Below are 14,781 nucleotides of genomic sequence, written 5' to 3'. Positions count from 1 at the left end.
AAACTTACAAGTGATGAGCTTAATTAATTTTCAGCTATTTTCCCAACTGTTTTAGTTTGTGTTTTTAGCTTAAGCGTTTTATTCATGACTTGAATAATTATTTTCGGTGTGTTTATGCGAGTCACGCAACCATTACAATCGAACGGATCTGATTATTCCAACTGCGTTCATCCATTTGACCTTTAAGAAGGCCCCTGCTTCATGCGTCAAATTGTCTCATTCGCCAAAAAAAATCTAACATTAAGTCGTGATAATATTGATAATAACGATAAGCAAAAGAGATAATTAGTATCATTAATTCGTTGGCTATTTATTCACCTGCCTTAGCTTCTGAACCACACAGGTGTTATTTACATAAAAATTGACAATCTTCCTTTCTGGTCTGAAATAAATCAATCTCCAAATGAACACTTCGTACAGAACACCCTAGCTGCAAATCGAAGCAAAGCTAAAAGGTAGGTTTGTACTTATATCTAGCACGAGTTCCCGAGGTTATTCCGAGGTTATTCCTACGCAGTAACTGTTCAGAAGACGTAATTTTCATTCTGAAACGCATACCACTTAAGCGCTTAACTTAACGTAACCTAAACGAAATCTAAATGACTTGATACAAGTGAACTCGAAATTGACCTTCTAAAGTAACCTCGAAATTGACCACAAAAAGAATACAACTATGCTCACTGGGCAGTGCCGGACGTTGACAGACACGAATTTACTTCCTCTTCCGCATGTAAGCTGGATTGCAGCAGTTTTGTTTAAAAGGGGATCTCTTTTACCAAGGGCTTAGAGGACACCCGATGAATCTTTTGAGGCTGTATTTATCTATAGGGAGTAGGAGCACTTTTTCAGTTGTTAGACCTTGGTATGCTGAGAGAGGAAAAAAAAACTTACTATATAACAATGGTGCACATCACGCTAAGTTAACGTCCTCTTTGGCATGTTGGCATTTCGCGTTTTTTCCTGATTGGGCAATGGTCATCGCGAGTCTTGAAATTTATTGTAAAACGTGGAAGCTAACTGAGTCCCTCTATGGTGCAAGGGAATAAGGGAAGCCACATGTGTTCCATATTTTGAGAATACCTTATGGTCGATGACTAAATTGTAAAGTAATCTACGTTGCAACGAGATAAGATATTTTCTCTTAGCTGTACATTTTGATCACGTTGCTCCATGATTTCTCCACAATCGATTTGCGCTTACAATGGGTTTTGATGCTTTTGAATGCCAAACGCGTTCTTAAAATCAGTGCACTTTTTAGGTAGGTAAAACAACTGAAATCGTATTCAGAGCAGAATGGAATTTCTCCGCTCCTTGTTGGTCATTTTTTTCATGGCTAATACCTGCTGCAGCCAGACGTGCAGATATGCAAACTGGTGGATTTCGTTTGACAGCCAGGGATGGTCTTATTGTGACGCGGTAAATCAATACATGAATGGTCTTTGGAGGAATGATTACGAAGGCTCAGATGATGGTATCTATCTCATAGAGTACGCTAATTGTTGTGATGCGCCTTACGGAATGAAGGACGTGCCGGCAACCTGCAAGAATGCCAATTGGTGGGGAGTTCTTGATGGGTAAGTTGGCAACATGTAAAGAGATTTTTAGACTCTTCATTCTTTTGCACGATATTAAAATATTTTCATCGCACTGAAATATCTTATTCGCATCTTCATCTATTCGTTTCTTTGACTTTTTTGTTACGGTAGGACTCACAGGTGGGCAACCTGTCCAGACGGGTACTTTATGAATGGTCTCTTTAGGACAGACGATGACCCCTGGCTGCGTAACATTGAGGAAGCTCGATGCTGTAAGCCACAAGGGTTGCCAGATAAATATGCGGACTGCTACAAAGAGAATGTTTGGGGTTCATTTGATGGCAAAGGACTTAGCGTGTGCAAGCGCGAGAGTTACTACATGACTGGAATATATAGAGGAGATTGCAACAAGCTGTATTGTCTTGAGGAGTTTATGTGTTGCAAAATGATAGGTAATTAAGGTAGGATAATATCGTACAGCCAGGCTTCCACTAACGTCTTCAACCAATCGGCTTAATCGAATGTTAATCCAACTCCATTTCCTTGATGTTAAATAAATCCATTAGTGCTCAAGAACTGACTCCACTCTGTTCTTCATTTTCTCAGCTTGAATAAAGTCCCCCTGGGCCGATGGAAAGCCATTGATGAGCAGCTCACAATAATTTTCTCTTTTTTTTTAGATATTGAAGGCGGGCATTTTTTTTAAAGTAAAACCAGTGAGCAGCACGTCTGCGAACTACTTGAGTTGTAAAACTTTTTTATTTTCTCCTACGCGTTTCGTGTGACTAGCGCACACTTCTTCAGGGAGTTTAACAATACAATCAAGTATACCTGTATATATACCTAGATACAATTCTGCATTTCGCAAAAAACGACACCTGCGGATTTGCGTATACAAACCGCTCGGTAATGCGTCTAGGAAACAGGCGTAAAAATATTATTAAGGTGTGACATATTTTAAGTGTGACATAACTATTTGGGGCCCACAGTTTTAGCTAAAACTGTGGGCCCCAAATAGTTATGTCACACTTAAAATATGTCACACCTTAATAATATTTTTACGCCTGTTTCTTAGACGCATTACCGAGCGGTTTGTATACGCAAATCCGCAGGTGTCGTTTTTTGCGAAATGCAGAATTGTATCTAGGTATATATACAGGTATACTTGATTGTATTGTTAAACTCCCTGAAGAAGTGTGCGCTAGTCACACGAAACGCGTAGGAGAAAATAAAAAAGTTTTACAACTCAAGTAGTTCGCAGACGTGCTGCTCACTGGTTTTACTTTAAAAAACAAGCTGATGAAACAGGGAAAGAGTAATTCTCAAAAACAAGGTAAACTCTATTATTCTGCTATGTTTCGTCTTGTTCTGTGATTGTTTTGTTTTTTTGTTTGTTTTGAAATGGGAAGAATTGTCTCTTGAATCGATCCATGAGTAATGAGGAAGAAAATCACGACAAGATTAGCAATCGTCTTGAAGTCGACGCGTCCAATTCCTGTCTGCACGGGTTACATGCATATAGCAGTATAACCGATAGCTTAAAATTTGTTTTGCTCCTTAAACTGGATGTTCGTTTACAGTAACGTTAACGTGAGCGAAATTGAAATAGGCAAGAAGTAACGAGTAATGAAAAAAGAGTCTTTTACACCAAAAGTTTTCGCCACTGAAAGATGACGTCACAAGGACCTAAACGAGAAAGAAGAGTGTGATGCTCCGCAGCAAAGTTTGTTGTCTCGCAATAAACTTGTGACCAGCGCTTTCAGAAACAAATGATAAACGCTGAAAGCAATACAAAACACGAGTAACTTAATGAATAAGTGACTACATTAGTGAATAAAATGATAACTGCAATAATTGGGGAGCTCAATCCTAGAATAGTGAGTACAACATCATTCAGGTTTCTTCTCCCTCCCTCTCTTGCAGAGTCGCCATACACTGGTGGCTAGCTATAGCTACATGTCGGTGTTGGTTTAGATGGAAAACGTTCCAGTCGTCTATTGTATGGAAACAGTTTTTGTATGGCGTAAACAATAAAAAGCATTGTTCCCTCAAAATTTGTTTTGAGCGTTATTTTATGGCCTTAATTTATTCCTAGGTGGTAAACAGGGCGGCGTCTTTTGAAACATAGTTGTACGTTATCAATTCAAATAAGAGCGCGAGGAAAATGACCAACAACCAAAGAAGCAGTCAGTCAACTTGATACCTTTGAGGACGTTCTATGATAATATAAAGAGTGCGTTTGATACGAGAATTCTTCAGCGTTAACAAACGGTTCCAAACCAATTTGAGTAACTGGGGTAAATTTAATTTATTTAGTTCATTATTCAAATGCACCATGTTTTTGCTCATTTCGCTCTTCAACTCATATGAAATCTAGCTCTTAATAGTGGCTCGAGGAGGGAGTCCGCGGGGTTCGCCCCCTACCCACCCAACCATCCACATGCGCCACCGACTGTGTACATGTCATGACCTCATATATTGACCAGTTTAAAACGTTTCGGTGAATATTGGAATTAGCTTCACAGTCGTAGTACCTAAATGTATAAAGAATTTATGTTGAAGCGAGCACTCCCTCTCCCCCTAAGAGTCAAATTCAGTTCCAGTGGCGGGAAATTACGATGGTTAATCGAAATTTCACCGGTGGACTCCAAATTCGCACTGGCTAATAGTCTTGCTTTTTCCCTAAAGCTCGCCGTTCAACATTTAGTATTGGCTAGGTTATGGCGTGAATCAAAGTGCAAAGGGATTGTTTTTAAAGTAGATCAATAAAATCGATTTGAATATAATGAAAAATAAACGAATTCTTGAGAAAAAATTGCGCCTTCTGGTGTGACTTAGCGAACTTTTCTAGTATTACGTTGCTCTCTTACTGTGATCTCAAACGGTACGTAGCAGTGCTGTTGACAGCCAAATCGGTAGAAAATTATCCATTCTTTGTGATATATATAGACAGCTACATTTTTCCCGATTGCATGTTATTCATCACTATTGGGACTTGTTTTGGGATGCATACCACGTAAGGTTCGAGAGAGATTACGTTTACGAAGCATCTTTTCAGCTTAGAAATCGCCACGCCTCAAAATCCTCCAGATGATCCTATTCTAATAAAAACATCAAATAATTTTCATCATTAAAAGATAGTATTAAAAAAAGGTAAAAAAAGTTACACTTGTAAAACCTGGTTAGCTTCATTATTTTCTACCTATTTATCCACCTGTGACAACGTGTAAGATAGAAACTTACAAGTAATGAGCTTAATTAATTCAGCTATTTTTCCAACTGCTTTAACTTGTGTTTTTAGTTTAAGCGTTTCATTCATGACTTGAATAATCTGAGTATTCCAACTGCGTTCCTCTGTGAAGTTTGGTGATAGGAAGAGCTGAAACAGCATTTGACCTTTAAGAAGGCCCCTGCTTCATGCATCAAATTGTCTCATTCCCAAAAAATTCTTACATTAAGTCGTGATAATATTGATCATAATAATAAGCAAGAGAGTTAATTGGCATCATTAATTCGTCGGCTATTTATTCACCTGCCTTGGCTTCTGAGCCACACAGGTGTTATTTACATAAAAATTGACAATCTTCCTTTCTGATCTGAAATAAATCAATCTGTAAATGAACACTTCGTACAGAACACCCTTGGTGCGAATCGAAGCAAGGTTTGTACTTATATTTAGCACGAGTTCCCGAGGTTATTCCGAGGTTACTCCGAGGTTACTCCTATGCAGTAACTGTTCACAAGACTTACTTATTCTAAAACGCATACCACTTGAGCGCTTAACCTAAAGTAATCCAAACGAAATCTGAATGACTTGATACAAGTGAACTCGAAATTGACCCTCTAAAGTAACCTCAAAATTGACCACAAAAAGAATACAACTATGCTCACTGGGCAGCCGGTGCCGGACGTTGACAGTCAGGAATTTACTTCCTCTTTCGCATGTAAACTGGATTGCAGCACTTTTGTTTAAAAGGGGATCTCTTTCTCCAAGGGCTTTGAGGTCACCCGAAGAATCTTTTGTGGCCGCATTTATCGATAGGGAGTAGGCGCACTTTTTCAGTTGTTAGACGTTGGCATTCTAAGGGAGGAAAAAAACCTTACTATATAACAATGAGGTGTACATTACTCTAAGCTAACGTCCTCTTTGGCATGTTGGCGCTTCGCTTCTTTTCCTGATTGGGCAATGGTCATCGCGAGTCTTGAAATTTATCCTGAGACGTGGCAGCTAAGTGAGTCCCTTTATGGGGCAAAGGGGATAGGGAAGCCCCTTGTGTTCAATATTTTGAGAATATCTTATGGTCGATGACTAAATTTTAAAGTAGCCTACGTTGCACCGAGAGAAGATATTTTCTCTTAGCTGTACATTTTGATCACGTTGCTCCATGATTTCTCCACAATCGATTTGCGCTTACAATGGATTTTGATGCTTTTAAATGCCAAACGCATTCTTATAATCAATGCACCTTTTATCTAGGTAAAACAACTGAAATCGCATTCAGAGCAGAATGGAATTTCTTCGCTCCTTGTTGGTCATTTTTTTCACGGCTAATACCTGCTACAGCCAGACGTGCAGATATGCAAATTGGTGGATTTCGTTTGACAAGCGGGGATGGTCTTATTGTTTGTTTGTTTTGAAACGGGATGAATTGTCTCTGGAAACGATCCGTGAGTAATGGGGAAGAAAATCAGATTAGCAATCGTCTTGAAGTCGACGCGTGCAATTCCCGTCTGCACGGGTTACATGCATATAACAGTATAACCGATAAATTAAATTAATTTGTTTTGCCTGTTAAACTGGATGTACATTTATAGCAACGTTAACGTGAGCGAAATTGAAATAGGCAAGAAGTAATGAATAATGAAAACAAGTCTTCTACACCGAAACGTTTCGCCACTGAAAGATGACGTCACAAGGACCTAAACGAGAAAGAAGAGTGTGATGCTCCGCTGCAAAGTTTGTTGTCTCGAAATAAACTTGTGACCAGCACTTTCAGAAACAAATGATAAACGTTGAAAGCAATACAGAACATGAGTAACTTAATGAATAAGTGACTACATTGGTGAATAAAATGATAACTGAAATAATGGGGGAGCTCAATCGTAGAATAGTAAGTACAACTCATTCAGGTTTCTTCTCCTGCTCTCTCTTGCAGAGTCGCCATACAGTATTGGCTAGCTACATGTCGGTGTTGGTTTAGATGGAAAACGTTCCAGTCGTCTATTGTATGGAAACAGTTTTTGCATGGCATAAACAATAAAAGGCAGCTTTCCCTCAAAATTTATTTTGAGTGTGTTATTTTATAGCCTGAAATTATTCGCACGTGGTAAAAATGGTCGCGTCTTTTCAAACCTACTTGTACGTTATGAATTCAATTCATGACCTCATATATTGACCAGCTTAAAACGTTTCGGTGAATTTTGCAATTAGCTTCACAGTTGTAGTACCTAAATGTATAAAGAAACGAGCACTCCCTCTCCCCGTAAGAGTCAAATTCAGTTCCAGTGGTGGGAAATGACGAATGTTAATCGTAATTTGACCAGTGGGGTCCAAATTCGCACTGGCTAATAGTCTTGCGCCTATACACTTCGCCATCTTCGTTTCTCGATGTATTCGATAACTTCTGCCCTTCTTTTTCCTTAATTTCTTTTACTTCCTTTCTTTTAAAATGGGAAAACCATAAAAATAACCACAAAATCAATATACTTTTGCTATATTTCGGGATTTTCATTAAGGATGAGACCTTTTTCCACCAAAAATCTCCCGGCTTCTAATTTGAAAAAGGAACATATTCAGCTTAAGCTATTTAAATACTTTTGTCAACCGTTATTGGCTTTGATTAAGTCTAAAAGATTGCTTTCACAGAGTTAATTAGAAAATCTTCTCGTGAAATTGTCATATGCCACCATACATCAGGTTTTCTTATGGCACGTAAGTACCTATTATGCTGGTTAACAGGTGCATAAACGCTCCAGAAGCCACAGAAATAGATACTCTCTCTCTTTTGGCAATTTCCTGCTAGAATTGGAAATTCAAGTATCTCTTCAGGCGTTTCGTTCTCGTTAAAAGTGGAAAGCATTCTCCCTCGCCTGGAAATTTGCGGCTTAGAGGGTGTGTCACACGAGACGGTAAGGAAGTTACATTATCTTTAGAAGAAACAAAACACAAACCGCGGTGATAAACATGGAACCAAAACGCATGTTACACAAAGTTAATTTCCTTGACGTTTCGTATGTACAACATACATCTTCAGAAGTGACCGTTAACTAGATTACAATCGAAATTTAAACGCGAAGAGAAGAAAAAGACTGGTATCTAATAATATGTAACAAGACTAATAGTTAATAACAAACAGATGAGTGAAAAAAAAAATTACCATAATAATAATAACAATACAAAATGCTAGTAAAGAAAAAGTTTTTCACTGCCAACGTTTTCATTCAAGGCTGGCTTTAAATCACGAATTAACAACGTTTCCTTAATTTTACAATGTATATCTGACCTACCAGTTGCTAAGATATCAAAATTGTCCCATTTAATATTATGACCAGTGGAAGTAACGTGATCCGCAATGGCTGAGGTGTGACCGCTTTTAGCAAGGGCCTTAAAATGTTCAGTTTTTCTATCGTGCAGTCGACGCTTTGTTTTTCCTATATAAAAATCATCGCAGTCCCAGCAGCTAGCCTTGTAAACCACCTTAGACATCTGAGAACGGCTGAACCTGTCCTTGTACGGGAAAAAAGATTTGATTCGGCGGATGTTTCGGAAAATTATTTTAACGTTAAAACAACCATAAAACTTATAGATACAAGATTTAAGTTGCTGGGTAATTACTTTACTTTGGAACCCTAAAAATGGTAAAACAATGAAGATTTCTCTCTTGGGAACTGTAGTGATTGGGTCTTTAGGTTTGTTTTGATGTCTATTCACTGCATCGTTCATGTTGTACGTGATGATACCACGGGGATAACCATTGCGTGACAATAGCTTCCTGAGATCATCCAAGGCAGACTGTAATGATGAAGACGATGCACAGATGCGAAGACAACGATAAGTAAGGGTGCGGATGAGGTTTATCTTGTACTTGCGAGGTGTGAAGGAGTCCCATTTCGTGTAAAGGCCAGTGAAAGTTTTCTTACGGTAAATGGATGTTGAGAATGAATTGTTATGGCGTTTGACAAGAACATCAAGGAATGGCAGTTCGTGATCCTGTTCAAATTCAATGGTAAATTTGATGTTGACATGTCGGTTGTTGAGATAAGAGAGAAATTTAACAGCGGCGTCCTTATTGTCAAATAAGGTGAAGGTGTCGTCAACGTATCTGAACCAAATGGTAGGACGAGCACTGTTATTCATCACCCACTTCTCCTCAAAATGACACATAAAAATATTAGCCAAGACAGGACCCAAAGGGGAGCCCATAACAACACCATCAATTTGATCAAAAAACTGGCCGTCAAACACAAAATGGCTTTTCTTAGTGGCAAAAACAAGCAAATCCCTTAAAACAGGGCGAGGTAACTTGGGTGGATCAGATAAGGCATATAATTTGTCGAGACAGATTTGTATTGTCTCTTCAAGTGGAACGTTGATGAACAATGAACTAACATCAAAAGAGCACATAAACTTGTTGTTGTGGTTGTACATCTTGGCCCATTCAGCAAAACTAAAAGAGTCCTCCACTGTAAACTGGTTGGTGGAGATAGGTTGAAGTACACGCACCAAATAAGAGGCAAGATTGTAATTATAAGTGTTAATAGACGAAACAATTGGACGAAAAGGGCAGTCAGATTTATGAACTTTGGGAAGACCATAGAGGACACCAGGAGTAGAACCAGAAGGCATTATCCTCTGAAGCGTAACTTCATCAATGATACCATCTCTTCTAAGTTTACGGAGATAGGAGATCAGACTGTCCTCTCTAGACTTCGTCGGGTTTTGTGTAAGCTTTTTAAATTTTGTTTCATCGGAGATCAACTGTTTCATTTTATTGAGGTAATCAAGTTTATTGACGATGACAAAGCCGTTACCTTTGTCGGGTTTCGTTATTATGATACTGTCATCACTGCGCAAATCATTAAGGGCTGTCCACTCTTCTTTAGTGAGAATGCGCTTCTGCCGAGAGAAATCATATGAGTAGATGTAGCTGTAGGAAATATTTTTCAATTGACTCTTCAACCTGTCCTGGTTTTCGCTAGTCAAAGTGGGCCCAAGCCTACTAAGATCGCGGAAAAGTAGCTCAAAAGAACATTTGACATCATATGTATCGACCTCCTTCGGCGGCAGACAGAAACGTAATCCTCTTGCCAAGACCTTTTTTTCGGCCTCGGTCAAGACACGATGCGAATAATTAAAGATGATATCGTCGTCATTCAAGTTTGACAGCTGTGGTATTCCAAGTTTTCCAAGTTTTCCAAGGCTAGCTGCTGGGACTGTGATGATTTTTATATAGGAAAAACAAAGCGTCGACTACACGATAGAAAAACTGAACATTTTAAGGCCCTTGCTAAAAGCGGTCACACCTCAGCCATTGCGGATCACGTTACTTCCGCGGGTCATAATATTAAATGGGACAATTTTGATATCTTAGCAACTGGTAGGTCAGATATACATTGTAAAATTAAGGAAACATTGTTAATTCGTGATTTAAAGCCAGCCTTGAATGAAAACGTTGGCAGTGAAAAACTTTTTCTTTACTAGCATTTTGTATTGTTATTATTATTATGGTAATTTTTTTTTTCACTCATCTGTTTGTTATTAACTATTAGTCTTGTTACATATTATTAGATACCAGTCTTTTTCTTTCTCTTCGCGTTTAAATTTCGATTGTAATCTAGTTAACGGTCACTTCTGAAGATGTATGTTGTACATACGAAACGTCAAGGAAATTAACTTTGTTTAACATGCGTTTTGGTTCCATGTTTATCACCGCGGTTTGTGTTTTGTTTCTTCTAAAGCTACGATGGCCAAGGAAAAAGAGTTTTTACATTATCTCTCTCCAGCTCATAGAATCACTTCGATCTCAAAACATCATCAAAAATGGGGTTATCATCTTAAAAAATTGTATAAATGACGGAGATTCAAACGCTGTTTGGCAGACGTCAAGAATGCACAAACAACCCTTGCAAGAATGGAACTGTTTGTGTCAATCTTCCAGGAAGTCATCGTTGTGACTGCGTAAAAAGATATTCAGGGATTTCCGGCGAAAAAGGTTAACATAACATCTGGAGAAAATGAAGATGATATTTATAAAAATGAATCGGCTGACTGGCAAGCGGACTGACTGACTGACTGATCGGCCTTACTTAATTGTACCTTCCCATCTTAAATTTTTATTTTTATAATGTTTTTGCGAATTTACGCTTTTTCCGATGATTTCGATTGTATGTATATACTGTACAGCTGGCGAATTTATTTCAATAAAATTTCGTTTCCATGGTTTTCGTTTCTTCTCATATACGTATTCCACTTAGAGTCAAGCAAATTAGTTTGTGCAGAATCTACAATGTCGAAGGTTTTAAGCTCGGCATTGTATAGAACTGAAAGAAGTTTCCGCTTGAAGAAGTCAGGAAAATGCGTTTCTCTGAAAGCATTCTCACTTTTCTAATTACTCTTATGGATTTCTAGATATCTGGTAAATATCTAGTTTTGGGATGTTTATTACCTATTAAGATCGTATGACATTCCATTAATCATCGGTCTATTTAGTGCTATCTAGAACCTGAACTTGATGAGTGCGAGGAATAAGTTGAGAAGAAGTAGATGATGGGTTCAATCTATTCAAAATTTACGGATCGACAGACAAAATAAATTTGTAGTCCATTATATCGGCAGGAAAAATAAAGTTGAATTCCTGATTGTTGTAGTTTTCGTACATTTAAACATGGCAACCATCAACAAATTTGTTTGTAAAAAGCGTTGTATCACAAATCTTAATCTGACATTTAACTTCGTGGAAGGAAAAGGTAACCACAGCTGTCATCATAAGAATATGTTTTTGTCTTATTATTAGGGATATCAGGTGCGTATTTAACTTCCGCTAGAAACAGAAAGTTCCTATGTCAGAAAACAACCAAATCGAGAGGAGTGGAATTCCCTCCGCCTCGTTGCAAATCCGAGGGATAAAGATAGTGCGAATGGGGTGTGCGGTCCGCGACACGAAAGAGTATCACTTCATAAAATATTTATGTTTTAGCTCGTTGAGCACCTGACCAAACTGTGGATTTCCCACACTTGTTTTGACTTGTCATTTGGAGCTACATTATGGTAAAAATTCATAACAAGGTAACAACCGTAACCAAGTTCAATATACTCATGTCAGAAGGGCGATTTAGATTAATAAACAAGAATTAAAACAATACGACCGTATCATAAATTTTTCACTCAACACTATGCCACGGGGGGAAAACTTGAAAGAAAAAATAATAAGAATACATGATGAATATTACGGTAAGTCGTGATATATATAAAAAGCATCCTAAAATAAATCTGATGTAGACTACCTATTATATTATGAATTCATAAAAGTGCAATTTACTGACCGCAAAACTTACAGTAATTATTTATTCATAGGATGAGCACGGGGATTCGTTTTTCACTCATTTGCACTTTTATGACTAAATTAATAGGATTTTTATGGTATTTACCGTGTGTTAAAGGACGACTTCGGAATATCGAATCAATTTGTGTACCTGTCGAAGGCGTAAAATGTTAGTAGAGACGTGACAATATGAAGTGTGGGAGTTAAAATTTTTCTTGAACTGCATGCAAAGTTATCTATTCAGGATATCATAACAATTTCTTGCTTGTTTTTTCACTGCCAAGGTGAGATAGTGAAATCACGTTGATAGTGTCATTTCAGCTACCCTACCGCTTGATGACCTTAGTCGACAAGGTGATTTTCAGCACTATACAGGCAACACAGCATAAAAGAATGAAAGAACCAGCTGGACGTTATTTTTTCTTAACTCCCTTCTTCAAAAGTTTATGAAGATCAAAATTACAGAAAAAGTTTGCGTGAGTCGACGTTTGGTTATGCATAGAATTATATTACAATTTTGATCACAGAGACTGTATTTAAATTTTCGCAAATGAAGCATGTTTTCTTTTATTTTCTTTAGAGGTAAATTAAACCTAACATCAGGAATCATTCTGTAATGTAAACAGACAAATTTAAGTATGGTGGGCTTCCGTTTTGTCTTTTAAAATTTTGGCTTTCGTTCCACGATCAAACATTCTCATTTGATTTCCCTATGGATAGTTAGCGCCCAAGAAAAGGAAAAATCAAAACAAAAAAAGTGAAGTGTCAGAAATGATGTTCTACAAGTTATTCTTTATTAGCAGCTGAGCTAACAGATCTTGTTCGGTGTCCTCAACTCTTGTTTCGATTTTGATCGATAATATTTTCATATTTAGTGGAATCCTCCAGAAAATGATAAATCGTTCTTGAGAATAAACAGTTTGACAGGCATTTTCCATATCGAGGAAATTTCTTCTTCCAAATTTGTCATTGACTTTAACTAGCTCAAGTTAAGAGATGAAGATTGATAATTTAACAAATATTGAAACAGTGTTGAGGCGAAGCTTTCAGATTTTACCGTTTTAATTAAGGAAGGTAAGGAGAAACTAGCGTTCGCTTTGAGCTTATCACTTTGCTGAAGAAAAAGGAATCTTCGTGGAATGACTTAAGTTTTGGCATTAGTATCTGTGATCAACCTCCAGTTTTGTACTCTAAATGGCTTTCGGCTTTTCAGCTGTTTTACCAGGTGAAATACAACTTTCTCTTTCTCTTTCTTGCTTTCTCAGCCTTTTGATACCATGCGTAAAATTAATCATCCACGACATTGAATATGTTTTTGTAAAACGCGAAAGGATCAAAACCTTCGAGAGAATCTGTTGTTGCTACCTTCATCAGGCCGTTCTACAATTCTTTACTTCGCGTGTTAAGAAGTCAAGACATACAATCATTTTGTTAAAGGCTAGTTTAGTCTAATAAGCTTATGTTTATTCAACTACTCGTCGCGTTCATGATACAACACGCAATAATCATGACAAAACATACAATAACAATTGAAGACAGTTTCATCTTAGAATTATTACTAAAGAGTCCTCAGAAAGGCCGCTAGTAATTCCTTGATAGTTCTACTATCCATACATCCAAGAAAATAAAAACGAAAAAAGGAAACCAAAAGTTAGGTCATGCTACGAATTTGCATCCATCATCTTACAATCCATGTTCAACTGGGATTTTCTCCTTTCGGGAAGACAAATGTACCTTGGCTTTGAAGAATAGCAAGAAAACGTAACAATATTGATCGAGTCGCAGAAAGTGTTAGCCCATGAAATAGGAAGGCTCGATTTCAGGTATTACCATAATTAAATTCATTCTTTGAGGGGACTACAAGTCGTAAAATCTTTTATAACAAACTTTACATTACAGCCACTTTTCCTCCTTGTATAACCACCATAGGTCTTGCTGTATTTGTTTTTAGTAGAATTCCTCTAGTATACTAATGCAAATGCTGTAATCCGATTGGCTGAGCCATTGAACATTATCACCATTAGCGTGCAATGGCTGGAGGTCGTCTAGGAAATGGCGCCGTTTTTTACGTTTTTCCAAAGTTTTGGAGGAAAATTTTGAGATTCCTGAGAGGTCTAAACAAAGGACATTTATGGTTTCTTGATTTTCAAAAAAGTTGAAATTATTGAAAAAACTGATGGGCGCGCAAACAACTCCAATTTTAAATGACAATTCAATCCAAGCGATCTTTTTCAGGCGCAACGTTTAATAATACGTCAAGAAATAATTGGAAACCGTTATTTGAAGTAAATTTTAGTAAGAATTCTACTTAAATAATTAGATTATTCGCTCTCGATTTCTATGAAGTGATAGTTGATTCGGCCTTCGGCCTCATCAACTATCACTTCATAGAAATGTCGAGTTCATAATCTAATTGTTAATTATGCTTGTGGTGTTCACTGCAATGTTCAAGCATCAGTCAAACCTACAACCTAATAGTAATTGCGCGTGTGTTCCTTAGAAGATGGCATTGTTAAGCTGTACAGTGCGAGAAACTGAGTGTGGGGTTTTTCTTTGCTTTGTTTTATCTTAAGGTATCACAGAAGCAAAATTTGCGTTTTCAATCAAACTGAGCGTGTAAAGTATTCGCGCTATCCCTACAAAAGTATACATTTTCTTAAAGTCCAATAGACACTGATTTCAGATAACTAGTTTATTTGTACAAT

General features: G+C 37.5%; 2 protein-coding genes across 5 annotated transcripts; one reads left to right on the top strand and one right to left on the bottom strand.

The window, feature by feature from the left end:
• Positions 1-362: 362 nt before the first annotated feature.
• LOC149110608 (uncharacterized) lies at positions 363-6,816 on the top strand. Of its 4 annotated transcripts, none has more exons than XM_089292569.1 (5): positions 363-459; positions 1,263-1,574; positions 1,707-1,987; positions 2,216-2,868; positions 6,692-6,816. In XM_089292569.1, exons 2-4 carry the CDS (start codon positions 1,294-1,296, stop codon positions 2,239-2,241), a joined length of 588 nt encoding a protein of 195 aa, XP_089148695.1. In that variant the 5' UTR covers positions 363-459; positions 1,263-1,293; the 3' UTR covers positions 2,242-2,868; positions 6,692-6,816. The 4 variants fall into 4 exon arrangements, with proteins under 4 accessions (XP_089148695.1, XP_089148694.1, XP_089148693.1 ...); XM_089292568.1 differs by lacking the exon at positions 6,692-6,816 and adding an exon at positions 3,459-3,589 and having other exon boundaries at positions 363-455; XM_089292567.1 differs by lacking the exon at positions 6,692-6,816 and adding an exon at positions 3,459-3,589.
• Positions 6,817-7,247: 431 nt separating this feature from the next.
• Positions 7,248-10,701, bottom strand: LOC149110607 (uncharacterized). Its single transcript, XM_089292307.1, has 3 exons — positions 10,623-10,701; positions 8,376-9,968; positions 7,248-7,306 (listed from the first exon to the last, which is right to left on the bottom strand). Exons 1-3 carry the CDS (start codon positions 10,699-10,701, stop codon positions 7,248-7,250), a joined length of 1,731 nt encoding a protein of 576 aa, XP_089148433.1.
• Between the last annotated feature and the right edge of the window lie 4,080 nt (positions 10,702-14,781).

This window comes from Orbicella faveolata, unplaced genomic scaffold (assembly GCF_042242905.1).
Source record: "Orbicella faveolata isolate gen_17 unplaced genomic scaffold, um_ofav_v1 contig_24, whole genome shotgun sequence".
In the NCBI taxonomy this organism is placed as follows: domain Eukaryota; kingdom Metazoa; phylum Cnidaria; class Anthozoa; order Scleractinia; family Merulinidae; genus Orbicella; species Orbicella faveolata.
The sequence above is the reverse complement of the archived record's forward strand: the minus strand, read 5'-3'. Positions and strand labels throughout refer to the sequence as shown.